This window comes from Pempheris klunzingeri, chromosome 8 (genome assembly GCF_042242105.1).
Source record: "Pempheris klunzingeri isolate RE-2024b chromosome 8, fPemKlu1.hap1, whole genome shotgun sequence".
Classification (NCBI taxonomy): Eukaryota; Metazoa; Chordata; class Actinopteri; order Acropomatiformes; family Pempheridae; genus Pempheris; species Pempheris klunzingeri.
This window is the reverse complement of record NC_092019.1, coordinates 1,837,210-1,856,246: the sequence shown is the minus strand read 5'-3', so window position 1 is coordinate 1,856,246 and position 19,037 is coordinate 1,837,210. Positions and strand designations below refer to the sequence as shown.

At 44.5% G+C, this 19,037-nt stretch overlaps 1 protein-coding gene across 1 annotated transcript in view; it reads right to left on the bottom strand.

Annotated features, from left to right (window-relative positions):
- The window catches only part of LOC139204786 (neural-cadherin), a 140,728-nt gene that overhangs the window by 50,703 nt on the left and 70,988 nt on the right, over window positions 1-19,037 (bottom strand). The window contains exons 8-12 of the mRNA XM_070834784.1: window positions 16,232-16,404; window positions 15,984-16,152; window positions 15,727-15,897; window positions 10,462-10,634; window positions 5,311-5,478 (exon numbers count right to left, since the gene is read on the bottom strand). Of these exons, the coding sequence (XP_070690885.1) occupies window positions 5,311-5,478; window positions 10,462-10,634; window positions 15,727-15,897; window positions 15,984-16,152; window positions 16,232-16,404 (854 nt within the window). The remainder of the gene's footprint in view (window positions 1-5,310; window positions 5,479-10,461; window positions 10,635-15,726; window positions 15,898-15,983; window positions 16,153-16,231; window positions 16,405-19,037) is intronic.

The following is a 19,037-nucleotide window of genomic DNA, read 5'->3' as shown; positions in this document are numbered from 1 at the left end:
AGGGATCAATAAGAAGCTTTTATCTTTATCTTTATAGAGTTTAGATGAGAAAACGGCTTCAGGGGGGAATTTTCTATTTACATACTGAATATGACGCCAATAGATAAAACTCATTTTGATCCAAACTAGCTGCAAATGTCTAAAAACATCAAATGTGCAAAGACACGTTTGCTCTCCTAAGTCTAATAGTGGGGGTGCTGCTGCTCCACCTGCTCCACCTGCTCCACCTGCTCCACCTGGGGAGTTTCTGTTTGCCGCCACAACAAACACAATGACCTCCGACCACAGCTGCCTCCACAAGTGGAGCTTGGACACGGCTCCACTCGGCCGTATTCAGGAAAATGTATCACACTTCCAGGTTTACTGCTGATAAACGTTGGCGTGTAGTTTGTTAAAGGAGTGATATTTATTCTAAATGAGACGACCGTCCGGTTTCCAGGTGAGGAGTCACGTCAGGACGCGTTGGTCCTCCTCGGGAAGCGGAGCGTGGAGCCGCCCGCAGCAGGCCGAGGAAGCCGAGCGTAGGGAATCAGCGCTAATGAGAAATCATCTCATTAGACACCAGTGCGGCGCGCTGAGGCTGAGCTGATCGGTGTCTGCCATCTTCTCCCACACAGATCAGTGGTTCAGCTTCACGTGCTAACAGCTAGCAGCCGGCTGACGGGGTTCACAAAAGGTCAAAGACAAGAGCTTCTGTATTAAAACTGGTGATTCTGATGGCAGGGCTCTTTAAATCAGCGCTGTTAACACGTCTGATTAACACTTTTACATTCGTCTCGTTGGAGCAAGAAATGATTCAATCTGCCTGTAATTTGGATAGAAGTGTGTTTGAGTTCAGGCTTGAGGTTGCACGGTGATTTCTGGGTAAGTCTGGAGTTTGCTTGCACAGGAACTATTACTTTTCATTCTGTAAGAGAGAAGCTACGACTTGTAGCTTCACCAACCCCCCCCCCAGGAAGTGCTACAGGCTTTTAAAGTCAATTTCACACAGAGGCCATAAACTTAAAACACTGTTAAAGAGACGGTAGGGAGACATACGTTTAGGGTCAAACAGCCTCGATAGCCGTCAATGCATCTATCACATGTTACAATCAGTGCCTAAATGTTCTGCACAGTGTGATGGAATCTCCAGAAAACTGTTTTCAAAATAAAGGTCACTGAGCTCGGGTTAATTCTTTGCCTCAACAAGAGATAGATGTGGAAATCAGATGTTTTCATGGGTTAAAACTTCTGTCTCGACAAGCAATCAGGGACCGACGGCGGCAGAGAACAGTGACAGGAAGAGAAACAGGATGATGAGACTATTATAATAACACACACACACACACACACACTACCCCCCCGCTGCCTCGTTAACAATGTAATTAACAAACCTTATTAACGCTGCTAAATTTAAAACAGTTCCTCGTCAGCGCAGCTAACACAGCAGAGGAGACGAAGGCGGGAGGAAGAGGAGACATTTCAGCCTTTAACGGATTTGCATTTGGTTTACAAATTAAGTCATTTCAGGTGAGATATTCTGCGTCCTATAAACAGTTAGAGCAATGACAACTTTGTGAAAGGGATAGTCTAGATTTTTTACCAACAGTAGTCGCCCCCAGTTTGGAGAAGCAGGCAGGAAGGCCGATAAAGACGCTAAGCTGTGGACGGGGGCAGCAGGAAAACAGATTTTAGCCTCTTTAAAATAGTCCCCTCTATATTTAGAGTATTATCTCAGTCTTGCAGAGCTGTCAGTCAGCCCTTTCAACAGGAAACTGAAGCCGTTCTCACCAGACGCCAGACAGCCACCAGGCTTCATTGACAAAAATAGCATTTTTACCTCATTAAAACACTGAGAGTTCACTGAGCTACTGCTGCCTCAGTCAATGAGCTAACATTATTTTGTATCCAAATTAACCATTTTAAAAACACCAAAGTCACGCGATAACACAAGCAAACGAACCAAAACGGGCAGCAGTGCACCAGCGACTCCGGTGCTCCGCAAGGTAAAATCACTGTTTTTGTCAATGGAGTCTGGTGGCATTAAGGTGAGCCAAGACAAAGAGAGGATGGCTTCTGTTCCCTGTCAAAGCGCTCTGATGGCAGGACAAGCAACTTGTTTATTTTTTTCACACACCTTTAGAAAATACAGTTATCCTTTAATTAAAGGGTAAGTCTGTGCATTTTTTTATTCCCAAACCAAGATCGTGTTGGTATGTCTCTACGTACTGTCTGCAGCCCGTTGGTTTCCACTAAAGACGTGAATCTCACCTCACAAATGTATGAGCCTGTGCATTTGTTGGGGACTATTTTCAGCGGTGGATGAATCCACATTTTGGTGCTCCGCTTTGTGGCAGCAGGATGGTGTGTGTGTGTGTGTGTGTGTGTGTGTGTGTGTGTGTGTGTGTTGATGGAGCACGTTACACTGTGTATTTAATGACGAGTGAGATTTTCAGTCTGCGACCCGTCTTTTAAATGATGCACCTGTCCACTCTTGTATTTTCTAACTGAATCTGTTCATCATGACTTTAATCAATACATTTATTAATTACCTTTATTAACCAGCATAACTGGGAACATGTCACTGATGTTTCTCACCTCACCAGATTAATCATCGTTGGTAAGTTGAGACACTTTGACGCCTCAGTCTCTCTCTCTTTCCACCTCCTACCTCTTCTTCTACTACATTCGACTCCCCCCTCTCCCCCCTTCGTCTCTCCCCCCTCTCCCCCCTTCGTCTCTCCCCCCTCTCCCCCCTTCGTCTCTCCCCCCTCATACAGTCTCTGTCAGGTTAAACACAGTAATCAAGCATCTGTTTTTCTCCCAGAGGTGACGGGAGTCCATTGTGACGCTCTGACAGCAGGTGTAATTATCTCTCTCTCCTGTCAATCATCTCCGACAGACGGAGCTGTGGGTGAGACGGCCTCCGCTCATCGTCATCATCATCATCATCATCAGCCTCATCATCATCACCATCATCACCACTCTATCTGTCTTTTCAGCAATGATGTGGGGTCGAAACAGAGGCGGAGGAAGAGGAGGAGGAGGAGGAGGAGGAGGAGGAGGAGGAGGAAGGATTAAACACAGCGCAGGTACACGCTGAAACACACACTGACTTACACAGGATTACACACACACACACACACACACACACACACACACACACACACACACACACACACACACACACACACACACACACACACACACACACACACACACACACACACACACACACACACACCCTACAACTGTTTGAAAACTGACTAACCTCCATGAAATCGAGCAGCTGGAGGGTAAAAACTCCTCCACCTTCTAAACCAGCGGCTTAGGAAAAGAGAGCAAATTAGGATGGAGGGATCAAAAGAGAGGAAAATCACCAGAGTGTGTGTGTGTGTGTGTGTGTGTGTGTGTGTGTGTGTGTGTGTGTGTGTGTCAGGTGAGGCAGACTCGGGGCAGGTTTGTTGTTTGCTCGGCAGAAAATGTTTGGAAGCGCTCGGCTAAACGCGCTGACGGAGAGGGAGAGGGGAGAGATGGATGGAGGACAGGGAGGGGATGAAGAGGAAGAAAGAGTGTTCTCCACCCTCCTCGGGCGGCGCCGCGCAGATGAAGAAGGCGGATGTAAACGAGAGAGAAGCTCGACGTTGGGTTTAAATACTCTCTCACGCTCGTCCTCTCTCGATGTTCCGCTGAGCGCTGAAGCAGCTCTTAGATGTGGAGGATGTCAGATCTCTGAGCAGAGGGGTTTAGGGGCTACAAGCATTCTTTTATCTGCATGTGCTGGAAGATGGGCTATTATCACCTGATCAACATAAATACTGCTAAAAGTTATGATCTGAAGTTCCTCTTTTCAAAGATGCGCCTTCTATTTCTTCTGTTCTGACTGGTTTGTGTTGGTAAGCAATTCTTTAATTCAGTGTTTTGATAAAAGCCTTATTTCTGAGCGTTTACATTTTACACAGTTACTGTTGTTACAGGCCACTGTTTTGTTTTGTCTTTCACTCTGAGTTCAAGGTGACGACACCTGTATGGAGTTGTGGGCACTTTATATAAGCCGTTCTCCCCCCCCCCCCCACTCTCTCTCTCTCTCTCTCTGTCTGATTCAGATCCCAGCATGTTGGTTGTGTTCGTTTGGCTAAATAAACGATATACTTTTGCACATAATTAAGTCTTGTGTTGCAGCTCAGAGCCACTCGTCCGCGAGCTTTGTTATTTTGAGTCCCTTGTCTTGTCAGTTTGGACCCCATCACCAACCAAGACAGGTGATGGTGGCCTTGGCAAACTCACATTTGGCAAGATTTAAGGTGAGCGAAGCATCTTGCAGGCACCGACACACAGTGAACAAGGTTTCCATACGCGAAGGCCAGTCGGCAGAGCGGACAGCACCCGCTGCATGAGGCTCTGAAAAGTGGCAGGAGCAGAGATCTCTGAAGCACGTGGTGTGAAGGGCACTTACCAGTAACCCTTTAGCAAGTCTAACTTTGTGACATAGTGAGCAGCAGCGACTCTATCTGTACAATCTTCAACACGAGGAAGAGGAAGAGGATCTGGTTTGAGCTCCAGGCACTGGAACTAGGAACAGCTAAGCCATGATGTAACACAGAACCACAACAAACAAACAAACAAACAAACAAACAAACAAATAAATAAATAAATAAATAAATAAATAAATAGAGGCCAGATGCTTTTGCTTTTACAGTTTCCGCTCATTCTTCTTGAACAAAAAGTGAAGTTCACTTGCATTTAAATCCGGCTCCCCTCTGTACCTGGCCTGTACCACCTCACTAGCTGTCTTCAGAGCGTCTGCCCCCCTTCCTGCTCACATAATGGTACGATCCCACTCTGTTCTCACACGTGAGCACCGCCTCACCTGGCTGAATCTCACCTCTGATCCCCCTCAAAGCCCCGTTTACTGTGTTATGAGCTATTATGGCGTCGTCAGCACGGCTACTACTGCAGGTGGTTTCTCCAAATTCAACACAATCTGACACTTTTAACAACCAACGGACTTTATCGTGTCTTGTTGTGTTGCTGCGAGTCAGTTTACTGATGTGCAGGTTTTTCTTTTTCCTCTGCAGATGTAGAAGTTCGGTCGCACAGAGCTGCTGTTGGTGGCCACTTTTATCCCAGACAGTCAACTCCCTGTTTGTTCTATTGAGTGATGCATGTTTATTTTGTGATATTTTGGAGTTAAAGTGTTTTTATACTCATTATAAAACAGAAATGTTGATGTTGGTAGGCAGGAAAATGGCTTTTCTGAGAGAATATTAGTCAGAATTAGTAAATATCAAATTTAACTCGCTAAAAGCTCGGTGGCGTCCGGTTACTCACCACTATCTTGGCGTCCCGTACGGTGTTCTCCGGCACGGTGACCCAGTACTCGGGCTGCTCCCAGTGCGGCGGCTGGTTGTGGACGTTGGTGATGATGACGGTCAGCTCCACGGAGCTGCTGCGGTTCCCTCCGTCTGACGCCACGATCTGCTGGTTGATCCTGGACGTCTGCAGGGAGGCGACAAAAGGTCACTGAGCAAACTGAGGGAACGTCTCGTCTCTCGGCGAGCCCTTAACCAGATCTGCTTCTTTTAGTATTTCAGGCCCAGTCACCTTCCACGACTTTTAGAGAACTGCAGGAACACTTGATCATGCACTTGTTTGACAGCAGCTAAAGGCCACTGAGCACTTGTAGAAACATTAAAGCAGAGACCAAGAGACTGTGGTGCTGCTGAGCTCTCTGTTAAAAAGTGACTAAAAAAAAAGAGGGAATCTGTCTTTGCTAAATTATTGACTGAAGTGTCGTTTAAAAGATCAGTGGCAGAGAAGAAGAACAGAGAGGAGACGGCAGACGCAGAAGAAGAAGAAGAAGAAGAAGACGAAGAAGAAGCATCATTCATGACAAACGTTTGTTTAACAGACTGGCTGCAAGGCAGATTCACTTCGCAGTGGATTTTCAGTTTGACTTTGTGCAAACACACACACACACACGCACACACACGCACACACACACACACACACACACACACACACACACACACACACACACGACCATTAAACATTGAGGACGACAGTCTGTTTGATGCAACTTTTATGGAAACAACAGAGCAGCTGCTGCCGCCGGAGAGCCGATCTGCAGCCCGCGACCCCGACATCACACATGAGCACTCATTTAACATTCAGCATCATGTTATTGATCATTTACAGTCCCGTGCATGGAGATACCATGAACAGGACATCCAGCGCTCGTACTGGGCTCTACTGCACGTGCACGTTGATCGAGGCATGTTATCCCACTTACTGTAGCCTAAATGTGGACAAGGTGGTTTTGTCTTTTTGTTGTTTTCTTCTCGTTTTTAATTCATCTGAATCTTTGGCCGCACTGTCTGACTGACTATCCTGTTTTACAGTGGAGATCGAAAGTTTGGGCACCCCAGGTAAAAATTTGTATTAATGTGCATAAAGAAGCCAAGGAAAGATGGAAAAATCTCCAAAAGGCATCAAATTACAGATGAGACAGTCTTATAATATGTCAAAAAAAGTTAGATTTTATTTCCATCATTTACACTGTCAAAATAACAGAAAACAAAATAATGGCGTCTGCAAAAGTTTGGGCACCCTGCAGAGTTAATACCTTGTACTGCCCCCTTTGGAAAGCTGAGACCTGACAGTGTCATGGATTGTTCACAATCATCGTCTGGAAAGACCAGGTGATGTCAGTCTCAAAGGTGTTAAATGCCCAGACTCATCTGACCTTGCCCCAACAATCAGCACCATGGGTTCTTCTAAGCAGTTGTCTAGAACACTGAAACTGAAAATAGTTGACGCTCACAAAGCAGGAGAAGGCTATAAGAAGATAGCAAAGCGTTTTCAGATGCCAATATCCTCTGTTCGGAATGTAATTAAGAAATGGCAGTCATCAAGAACAGTGGAAATTAAAGCAAGATCTGGAAGACCAAGAAAAATATCAGACAGAACAGCTCGCAGGATTGTGAGAACAGCAAGTCAAAATCCACGTTTGACTGCACGATCCCTCCAGAAAGATCTGGCAGACGCTGGAGTTGTGGTACACTATTCCACTATAAAGAGATACTTGTACAAATATTGTACTTCATGGAAGAGTCATCAGAAGAAAGCCTCTTCTACGTCCTCACCACAAAAATCAGCGTTTGAAGTTTGCAAATGAACATATAGACAAGCCTGATGCATTTTGGAAACAAGTTCTGTGGACCGATGAGGTTAAAATAGAACTTTTTGGCCGGAATGAGCAAAGGAACGTTTGGACAAAAAAGGGCACAGAATTCAATGAAAAGAACCTCTGTCCAACTGTTAAGCATGGGGGTGGATCAATCATGCTTTGGGGTTGTATTGCAGCCAGTGGCACAGGGAACATTTCACGAGTAGAAGGAAAAATGGATTCAATCAAATTTCAGCAAATTTTGGACGCTAACTTGATGCCATCTGTGAAAAAGCTGAAGTTAAAGAGAGGATGGCTTCTACAAATGGATAATGATCCTAAACACACCTCAAAATCCACGGTGGATTACATCAAGAGGCGTGAACTGAAGGTTTTGCCATGGCCTTCACAATCTCCTGACCTCAACATAATTGAAAATCTATGGATAGACCTTAAAAGAGCAGTGCATGCCAGACAGCCCAGAAATCTCAAAGAACTTGAAGACTTTTGTAAGGAAGAATGGGCGAAGATACCTCAAACAAGGATTGAAAGACTCTTGGCTGGCTACAAAAAGCGTTTACAAGCTGTGATACTTGCCAAAGGGGGCAGTACAAGGTATTAACTCTGCAGGGTGCCCAAACTTTTGCAGACGCCATTATTTTGTTTTCTGTTATTTTGACAGTGTAAATGATGGAAATAAAATCTAACTTTTTTTGACATATTATAAGACTGTCTCATCTGTAATTTGATGCCTTTTGGAGATTTTTCCATCTTTCCTTGGCTTCTTTATGCACATTAATACAAATTTTTACCTGGGGTGCCCAAACTTTCGATCTCCACTGTATCTGTCTAAGACAAAATAAAGTTCATATATTACTGGGTAGTTTAATGTGTGTGGCAGTCAAAGACGTCCAACTAAAATAAAATATATATATATAATAAGCAAAGTATTATTATTAAACTTCATCTAGATTTTAATTACACGTTATGTTTTTTACGTTTTAGCCAAAATACTGAATAACCTGAAGTCAGTGTGGAGACTGATGGTAAAAAAGACACAGAGAGGATGATGTTTCAGCCAAAAACACAAAGACTGTGAGTAAACAGCAGCAGAGACGCATCCAAAAGCTCAAAGTGAAATCTGGACAGAGATCTGATCACAACAGGGGTTAAAAACAGCAGCTGTGACAACCGTCGTCATGTGAGACAAATTAATCTTTAAAGCAAAGCAACATATTTAATGAGCTAAATGTAAACCACCACCACCACCACAAGCTTCAGCTCCATCAACGTCTGCGCTGGGAGGAACTCCACATTAAAGTTTAACTAACACGGACACAAAGAAAAAAAACAAAACCTTCCACCTCTGTTTTCAACAATCTCCTCTGATTCTTTTTAAATTCAGAAAATCAAACTTTTTTTTGCGTTGTTGCTCTTAAATTTTCGTAAAGCTGGAATGACAACCTGATGTTTGCAGATGATATTCAACTTTACATCTCAATCAGCCTCGACGTGTGATAACATTTTTTTTATAAAACTGGATGGCGGATCATTTTCCTGCAGCTGAATGCTGATAAAACAGTCAGTACGTCGGTCTGGTCTCTGAGGTGGAAGGTCTCGGGTCTGTTAAATCTTCCCTCTGAGGTCCAGATGTTCATTTGGACCTGGTTCTGACTACATATCCAGTATTTGATTCCTTCCCTCTGCAGAATGTCTCTGGATCGTTTACACTTGGTCCAAAATGCTGCTGCACAAAACATCTCCTTAAAATCCAAGCTAAGGTTTCCTTAAAGTAAAATTCAAATCCTTCAGTATTCTCCGTAATGTTTACTTAAAATTTTTACTTAAATGCTTTTGGTTTTCTCCTCATCTTGGTATTATACTCAAACTGTTGCACAAAATACCGTAGCAGCTAAAGGAAGGAAAAAAGTGGCACCTTTGACTCTATTTTAACCACAACATGGTTTAGTTTTTGGTGATAAATGAAGAAAACCAATGCATCCCAATAAGAGGATCCATGATCAGAAAAACAGGCCATTTTAGTCAGTAACAGGAGAAGGTATTTCATCCACGAGCATTATTCACCCGCCTGCTGAAGCTCCTGTTATTTAAAACAACAGCAGGATGAGAGAGCAGTGCACTTCTTTAGGGCCACCATCAGGATTCAAGTACGTTTTATCAATCAATCAATCTTTATTTATATAGCGCCAAATCACAACAGCGTTATCTCAAGACTCTTTCCATAAAGAGCAGGTCTGGACCAAACTCTTTCATTAGAGAGAGACCAACGATTCAGGGATTCAACATGAAGGATTCAAGAATCCCCTCATGAGCTGCATCAGATGTTATATTGAGCAACAGTGGAGGAAGAACTCCCCTTTAACAGGAAGAAACCTGGAACAGACCCAGGATCAATGTGGGCGGCTTCTGTCAGGGTCCATGTTGGGTGGACAGAGAGAGAGAGAGACAACACAGACAGCAGTGTCTACAGCACTAACAACAGTGTGACTAACAGATTAGCAGGATGATATTACTGAAAAACATGACGAGTGGCCGATGATCCTCAGCAGTGATTCATGAAGTTTTAGGATTCGAGGATTCGAGGATCTTCATTATCATACCGGCACTCATCTCCACATGAGACGGCATGAAGTTAAGTCCCGGCCAAAGAGAATAAATAAACTGGTTAGAAAAATAACACCATAAAAACAAGCATCTAACAGTGAGCGCCACAGCTGAGCTTTAGGCCGCATGAATGAGGATGTTTTGGAAAATAAAGACGTTTTCAGAGCGTTGAGACACTTTGGGATGGTATGGGGTCTTCAGAAGATTAAAAGGCCTTTTACAAAAGTTTTAAATATTCTGGAAATTTTCCCGAAACAGCTTTATCCCTGAATTTAACTCCAGAAATCTGAAAACTGAACTTCCTGGTGCAGTCATGTGACCCAGTGACCATTTCCAAGATGGCGGTCTGCCTGATTAAAGCCTGTGACGCACCCAGCTGATTTTAAACAGCTTGTTTTTTGTTATTAAAAGTCGTCCTGACCATATTTTTAGGAAAAGTTGATATGAAACAGCTTCGAAAAATAAAGCTGTGACGTATATTTAACACTCAAAAATAAGAAATGTGCTCCTTGTGCTTCATTTAGTTTTATATCCCCCATATTTCCACTTAAAGGAGAAAATGGTTGTTAAGGGTTAAAGGAGTGTTTGAGGGTTCAGACTGTGGGACCAGGATCAGGGTCCAAATGGATTCTGTCAATGCGGGTCCCCGCGAGTGTAGCAGGACCAGAGACGTGGGGTGTGTCTCTCACCTGTGAGATGGGGTGGTTGACGTAAATCCAGCCAGTACTGGGGTTGATGTGCAGGTAAGCTGGCTTCTGATTGGACAGCGAGTAGGTGATGGCCGCGTTGCTCCCCTGATCGTCATCGTGTGCCGCCGCTCGCAGGAAACTAGTTCCTACCGGAGTGTCCTCCCGCAGGAAGTCTGACGGGGGGAAGAGATGAACTGTCAGGTGGGGAAATAATACTGGTGCCAGTACTACAGGTACGACTGCTACAGATACTACTACTACTACTACTACTACTACTAGTACTACTAGTACTACTAGTACTACTGCTACTGTCATTACTATTTGCCCTACTACTTCTACTACTGCCGCTAATACTGCCCATAGTAGTACTGACAGTACTAGTACTATAATTACTGGTACTGCTCCTGCAGCTTGTCATGTGACTTGAATGAACATTAACAGATAAAATGGCTCCTGATAGTTCAGCTGCTGCTGGAGCTGCAGTACCACTACTAGTATCATTACTATCATTAGTAGTATCATTACTATCATTAGTAGTATTATTACTACCATTAGTAGTATCATTACTATCATTAGTAGTATTATTACTACCATTAGTAGTATCATTACTATCATTAGTAGTATCATTACTATCATTAGTAGTATTATTACTATCATTAGTAGTATCATTACTATCATTAGTAGTATTATTACTACCATTAGTAGTATCATTACTATCATTAGTAGTATTATTACTACCATTAGTAGTATCATTACTATCATTAGTAGTACTATTACTATCATTACTAGTATCATTACTACCATTAGTAGTACTATTACTATCATTAGTAGTACTATTACCACTGACAGATCAGCAGCTGAACCTATACCATCACATTCAGACTGCAGCCTGTGAGCAGAGTTCATTAAACCTGACTGAACACAGGCTGAAGTCATGTTCTGTGATGGTAAGCAGATATTAGAATGGTGGGAAGACGTCTCGTCAGCAGCACGTCGCCTCATTTTGTCATTTCTGGGTCTCACTCTGCAGAGTCAACAGATGCACTTTATGAATTCATGAACGTAACCTCCGATCCTGCTGACTGCGACGAGCGTCGGTGCTGATCAGACAACAAAAACTACGAGCGGAGGGGAGGTCCGCCCCCCCCCACTCTGTAATACTGCATTTCCAGCATTATGTCAATAATAATGTCCTTTTGACATTTGTGGGTCTCACCGGATACATTTCAACTGAATAATCACGTCAGATCTAATGAGCGTCGCCGAGAAACAACTGAAACAGCCAAGAAGGATTTAACGGAAGAGGAGTACCGCTTTTTAAAAGAGCTGCTGTTATCCTGATCAAACAACCACAGGAAGAACACTATGGTTCGTGATTTTATGATAATTAAAAGAAGAATAAGTACAAATCTGTGGCGGCTGATCAGTTCTCTAACTTCTAATCTACATGACTTGTGATTTGTCTTCTTCACGTCGTTTGTCTCAGTTTTTACATTTATACAAACACATCAAATGTTTATTCTTCTTGCTTAAGTTAAATGTGCGTCGAGTACACGAGTCGAACGCAGTGCAAAAGTATAATATGAAGATTTAGAATATAAATAGGAATAAAATGTCAATAATAACATAACATAAATAGATAATATGCATGTTTGGGCCTGTTGTCATAGTTACAATACAATAAAGGCTGAAGCACACAGCAACGATGTTAAATCTATGAGCATCTATTCACAGTTTAGAACAACAGATTGCAAATCTGGACCGAAACGAAACTCCTTCGCGAGACGACATCTCACAAAGACTCTTTTCATTTAGTTTCAAGAGTCATGTGATGTGCAGCCTACAGGAAACAGAGCCTGTCTAAACCGAACTCACGCACGGTTTCACCAAACTACAGTGATGCAGCGACGCTGACGACACGTGAACCTGAATATTCTGTTTTTTTGTCTATTTTCTGTCTATTTTACTGCTTTTTTACGTCATGTTTCTGTTTTTAAAATCAGTTCCTTTGGTTTTTTTTTTATCTGTGAAGCACTTTGGTCACCTTTTGGACTGTTGGAAAGGGCTATATAAATAAACTTTGATTGATTGATTGATTGATTTTACTTTTATGATCAAAACAACATGTCAAGATCCAGAAATTATTTCATATTTACATTCATTTCCACACCTGTGTAGTGATCCTGACCTCCTGGGCTGACTAAAGGAAGAGTGTGAAGTTATCCCCCTGTAATGTGTGACTGACTGACATTATACTGCACAAGTCTTTAAATATTATTGTTAATGTCTTTTTTACACTTTGCAAAATCCAAAATATTGATTCTAACGCGTGTCGATAAAGAACAGGCTAAAGAGACGTCTGTTTCCAGCTCACTTCCTCCGTCTGTGCAGGAAAACCCCCATCACACACACACACACACACACACACACACACACACACACACACACACACACACACACACACACACACACACACACACACACACACACACACACACACACACACAGTGGTAAATGAATGCATGTCCCAGAAACATTTCAATCTGCCTGTTAAATAGTTAATGAGCCACCCCGTGCGCTTCCCTAATCTGACGAGGAGAACTTCTGACACGACGCTTATCAAAACACACATTTGCACACATAGTAAACAAACAAAGACCCGCGGGAGCCGGCGGCGAGTGTTTCATCAGCCGGAGGAGCTTTCCAGGATTCCAAGAAGCATGCAGATTGATAGACGGTTTCCACGTTTCACCGAATACACATACACACACACAGCGGCGTTTCATGCTTGCACAGTCGAGAGGACGATGGCGTGAGGTGAAGACGTGTTGGCGTGAGGTGAAGACGTGTTGGCGTGAGGTGAAGACGTGATGGCGTGAGGTGAAGACGTGATGGCGTGAGGTGAAGACGTGTTGGCGTGAGGTGAAGACGTGATGGCGTGAGGTGAAGACGTGAGGTGAAGACGTGAGGTGAAGACGTGAGGTGAAGACGTGATGACGTGATGACGTGAGGTGAAGACGTGAGGTGAAGACGTGAAGACGTGATGACGTGAGGTGAAGACGTGAAGACGTGAGGTGAAGACGTGAGGTGAAGACGTGAAGACGTGAGGTGAAGACGTGAAGACGTGAGGTGAAGACGTGAGGTGAAGACGTGAGGTGAAGACGTGAAGACGTGAGGTGAAGACGTGAGGTGAAGACGTGAGGTGAAGACGTGATGACGTGATGACGTGAGGTGAAGACGTGAGGTGAAGACGTGAAGACGTGAGGTGAAGACGTGAGGTGAAGACGTGAAGACGTGAGGTGAAGACGTGATGGCGTGAGGTGAAGACGTGAAGACGTGAGGTGAAGACGTGAGGTGAAGACGTGATGGCGTGAGGTGAAGACGTGAGGTGAAGACGTGAGGTGAAGACGTGATGGCGTGAGGTGAAGACGTGAGGTGAAGACGTGAGGTGAAGACGTGATGGCGTGAGGTGAAGACGTGAGGTGAAGACGTGAGGTGAAGACGTGAGGTGAAGACGTGATGGCGTGAGGTGAAGACGTGAGGTGAAGACGTGAGGTGAAGACGTGAGGTGAAGACGTGATGGCGTGAGGTGAAGACGTGAGGTGAAGACGTGAGGTGAAGACGTGATGGCGTGAGGTGAAGACGTGAGGTGAAGACGTGATGGCGTGAGGTGAAGACGTGAAGACGTGAGGTGAAGACGTGAGGTGAAGACGTGAAGACGTGAGGTGAAGACGTGAGGTGAAGACGTGAGGTGAAGACGTGAGGTGAAGACGTGATGGCGTGAGGTGAAGACGTGAAGACGTGAGGTGAAGACGTGAGGTGAAGACGTGATGGCGTGAGGTGAAGACGTGAGGTGAAGACGTGAGGTGAAGACGTGAGGTGAAGACGTGATGGCGTGAGGTGAAGACGTGAGGTGAAGACGTGAGGTGAAGACGTGATGACGTGATGACGTGAGGTGAAGACGTGAGGTGAAGACGTGAAGACGTGAGGTGAAGACGTGAGGTGAAGACGTGATGACGTGAGGTGAAGACGTGAAGACGTGAGGTGAAGACGTGAAGACGTGAGGTGAAGACGTGAGGTGAAGACGTGATGGCGTGAGGTGAAGACGTGAGGTGAAGACGTGAGGTGAAGACGTGAAGACGTGAGGTGAAGACGTGAGGTGAAGACGTGAGGTGAAGACGTGATGGCGTGAGGTGAAGACGTGAGGTGAAGACGTGAGGTGAAGACGTGAGGTGAAGACGTGAAGACGTGAGGTGAAGACGTGAGGTGAAGACGTGAGGTGAAGACGTGAAGACGTGAGGTGAAGACGTGAGGTGAAGACGTGAGGTGAAGACGTGAGGTGAAGACGTGAGGTGAAGACGTGAAGACGTGAGGTGAAGACGTGAGGTGAAGACGTGAGGTGAAGACTTTTAACCCCCGAGTGTTTCGCTGCCTCGACTCACACGAGGGGGGAAAAAATCCAACCGATGATCTGGAGCATTTCTAAACCACAGTACAGTGGAAGTAATGCAATACTACGTATTAACTGTATCAGAAGTACTAGTACTAGTAGAAGTAGAAGTACTAGTACTAGTAGAAGTACTAGCACCAGAATAGTAACTAGGTGTAGTTGCAGTACTAATTACAGTAGAAGTACTAGTACTAGTAGAAGTACTAGCACCAGGATAGTAACTAGAGGAGTAATACAAGCAGTAATGTTAGCAGTACTAATACTATAGCAGCAGTAGTAGAAGGAGAAGTGATGGTAGTGTCAGTACTATTAGCAGTACTAGTAGTAGCAGTAAGAATAATAGTAACAGTAGCAGTAATAGAAGACATGGTAGTGATATTTGTTGTTGTACTAGTAGATGTAGCAGTAGTAGTTGTACCAGTACTTGTAGACACAGTAGTAGTAGTTGTTGTACGAGTAGTAGTAGATGTAGTAGTAGTTGTACTAGTACTTGTAGACACAGTAGCAGTAGTAGTATTAGTTGATGTAGTAGTACTAGTAGTAGTTGTTGTACTACCAATAGTAGTTGTACCAGTACTTGTAGACACAGTAGTAGTAATAGTTGTACTAGTAGTAGTAGATGTAGTAGTACTAGTACTAGTAGTAGTAATAATAGTAGTACCAGTACTTGTAGACCCAGTAGTAGTACTAGTAGTACTAGTAGTTGTTGTACCAGTACTTGTAGACCCAGTAGTAGTAGTTGATGTACTAGTAGTAGTAGTAGTAGTAGTACTAGTACTAGTACTTGCAGTAACAGCAGTGGTAAAGTTACTCACACTGGTAGCGGCTGTTTTCAAACTTGGGGTCGTTGTCGTTCTGGTCTCCGATGAGGACGGTGATCTGGCAGATCCCGATGAGCGGCTCCTCGGCCTGATCTGTGGCGGTCACCGACAGCGTGAACTCCCTCTGGCGCTCCCGGTCGAAGCTCGCCGTGGTGGCGATGACGCCTGGCGGACGCAGGGAGTTGCCAAGAGTTACTCACGCTCACCTTCTCTGTGTGGATCATACAGCGGAGTCGCGCCGCGGGACTCACCGGTGTCGGGGTCGATGTCAAACCCGGACGACACTCCGTCTCGGTGCATGATGCCGTATTTGACCTCTCCGTTGACCCCCATGTCGGCGTCGTGGGCCAGGACGCGCAGGACGAACGTCCCCGGCGGCTGGTTCTCCAGGACCACCGCGTTCAGGCTGTAGTTCTGACACTAAGAGGACAAACGGCTCAGTCAGGACTAAACTTTAGACACGGGAAGCGCCCCCCCCCCCCACGGCGGTTCTCCTCACCTCCTGGAACACCGGTTTGTTGTTGTTGATGTCGTTGATTCCCACGATGACCTGGGCGGAGCTGCTGAGCGGGTACGGCCCACCGGACGCGTTGTCGTCAGTGGCGGTGATGTTGAGAACGTACTGCGGCCCCTTTAGCCGGGGGGGTGGACTCCTCCGCAGCTTGATGATGCCTGCAAACACACACACACACACACACACACACACAAGGTCTCAGGCTACGTCTGCAGCAGCTGGAAATAGGACAGGATTCAAGAGATCCTGTTTGTTTCCCCACTTTCTGCAGATTTTCCTCTGAAATGCAAACATTTTTCAGAAGAGCATTGGTTTAAATTACTTTTATGTTTACAGGCACTAAAGAGTTGTTGTGCTTCCTGCTGCTAGAGGACACTGGAGGAAAGGACGACTCAGAATATGTGTCAGCTAATAGAAAATAAAGAGGAAGAAATAGGAAAGAAAAACAGCCAAGAGCTGCCGAGTCCCTCAAAGTCCTCAGAAAAACAAACTACAGAAGCGTCTTGTGCTCCAGAAAGTATTTTATTTCTGCAGTCTGACTTGGATTCTGGCATTATTCCATGCAGAAGATGGAAGGCCGGTTTGCTTGGAGCCTTCAGACGTGGTCTCAAACACACTTATGAATTATCACTGTTAAGGTCGAAGATTCGTAGAATATCAGCAGATCGTGAAGGTTCAGAGTCCGAGCCGACGTCTTTAAATGTCCGACAAAACAGTTCAACTCCAAATATGTTCAGATTCTTGTCACAGGAGAGCAAAAGCACCAATGATTCTCATGCCTGAGCAGCTGGAAACACTCGTCCATGCTGCCATTTTGTTTAAAAACGCACTCAAACAATGAAGAAGTTGCCAAAACTCCCCACAGAGTGACTGATGACTGCGATTTCTGCTGATTTCCACCTTAAAAACAAAACACACACACCGCAGATGTAAAGCTGTGACGTTTGCAGCTCTGTGGGTCTTTTCGCTGCCTCGTTATTAAAACTCCGGCCTAAAACAAATGTCACATTTTTCCTGCGCTAACGATCACTGGAGCATTAACAGAACAGAGCAGCGGAGCAGCAAACAAACAAATAAGCAGCTTTGGTAGCGACATGAATAGAGACACGGAGGCTGGGAGGGAGCGAACACATCTACATGAAAATACTTCACAGCGCTTTGAAGTGACAAAGCAGAACAGCCGAGAGAGCCAAAGGCCATCTGCTGTGTGTGTGTGTGTGTGTGTGTGTGTGTGTGTGTGTGTGTGTGTGTGTGTGTGTGTGTGTGTGTGTGTGTGTGTGTGTGTGTGTGTGTGTGTGTGTGTGTGTGTGTGTGAAAGAGAGAGCGAGTCTTAATATATCATTTATGTGCAAATGTTCATGTTTATATCTGTGCATGGATGCATGTGTGTGTGTGTGTGTGTGTGTGTGTGTGTTTGTGTGTGTGTATGTGCGTCTCTAAGCCTCTCTGTCACCTTATCACCCAGAATGCACTGCTCCACTGCTCTGCCACACACACACACACACACACACACACGCTGAGATAAACATGCAAAACATGACTGCGCATCACACTGTTGCACATGAAGTTTATCTTCAGAGAGTCTGAACATTACACCTGCATGTGTGTGTGTGTGTGTGTGTGTGTGTGTGTGTGTGTGTGTGTGTCAGGGGGTCTCACTGGCCTCGTTAAAGCTACCAAACATTATCCCCAAATACTTGTTACCACAGCAACAACCGTTTTACCCCGTGTGTTTGTGAGCTGAGTGCCGCTGTGTGTGCACACGTATAACAGTGACTGTGTCGTACGAGTGTGTGTGTGTGTGTGTGTGTGTGTGTGTGTGTGTGTGTGTGTGTGTGTGTGTGTGTGTGTGTGTGTGTGTGTTAGCTGTGGGAGCTCACAGGCTGTTTGAACTTTGCTGTGGTCTGAAAATAAGATGCAGCGGTTCTCAGCTGGTCACCATCACCGCTTGATGACAAGGAAAACTTTCAACCTTTGTATAGTTTAAAAACCTAAAAGTGCATCTTAGAGACACAAGGTATGAAGAGTATTAACCCTTTCATGCACAGAGGTCACTGCAGTGTGCAGACAATCAAAAGCTGTTCTCTTGTATATGCATGAGTTTTGATGGCGTAGCTGCACATCAGCTGCTACAGTGAAGCTGCTGCATCATCTCATCCACTGACTGCTGCACAGTGGAGCCAAGATGGCCGACAGACAGCCAGAAACAAAGCAAGAAACATATGGTGACATCAGGTAACATCTAAGGAGTCATGTGATTGCTAAACTTTCCAAGTATTGATTTTATATTGAGAGGAAATTATGATTAATCCCATGAACCACTGAATTGTACATCATGCATCACTGGAACAATGTAAATATATCTTTATAAAATATGGGATGGAAAAAGGATCATGATTCATGCATGAAAGGGTTAATGTAATCAATGTAAGTGTAGCTGTGACCTGCACCAGTGGAGCCACACTGAACAGCCCTGATTGATGATATTGGATCAGTAGCCGTTGATCCTGAGGCTGTGACAACACACTGAACACCTCAGTGACTTTTTAACACACTAAGTATTTAGAAAAAGACTCAAATTTTGCAGCTTTATCTTTATATCTTTATTTATTCTTCTTATTTCTCACTGAATCTTTAGCGCTGCACTGTGGGAAACATTCAGTTTGTTCAGAAGCAGCTTTTTATCCACAAACTCTAAATAAATTAAACTAAAAGAGCAACTGAAAAAGGTTCAAGTGTAGAAAACTAACTTTTCCTCTGACGACCTCCTCAGCAGACACTGAACCACCCT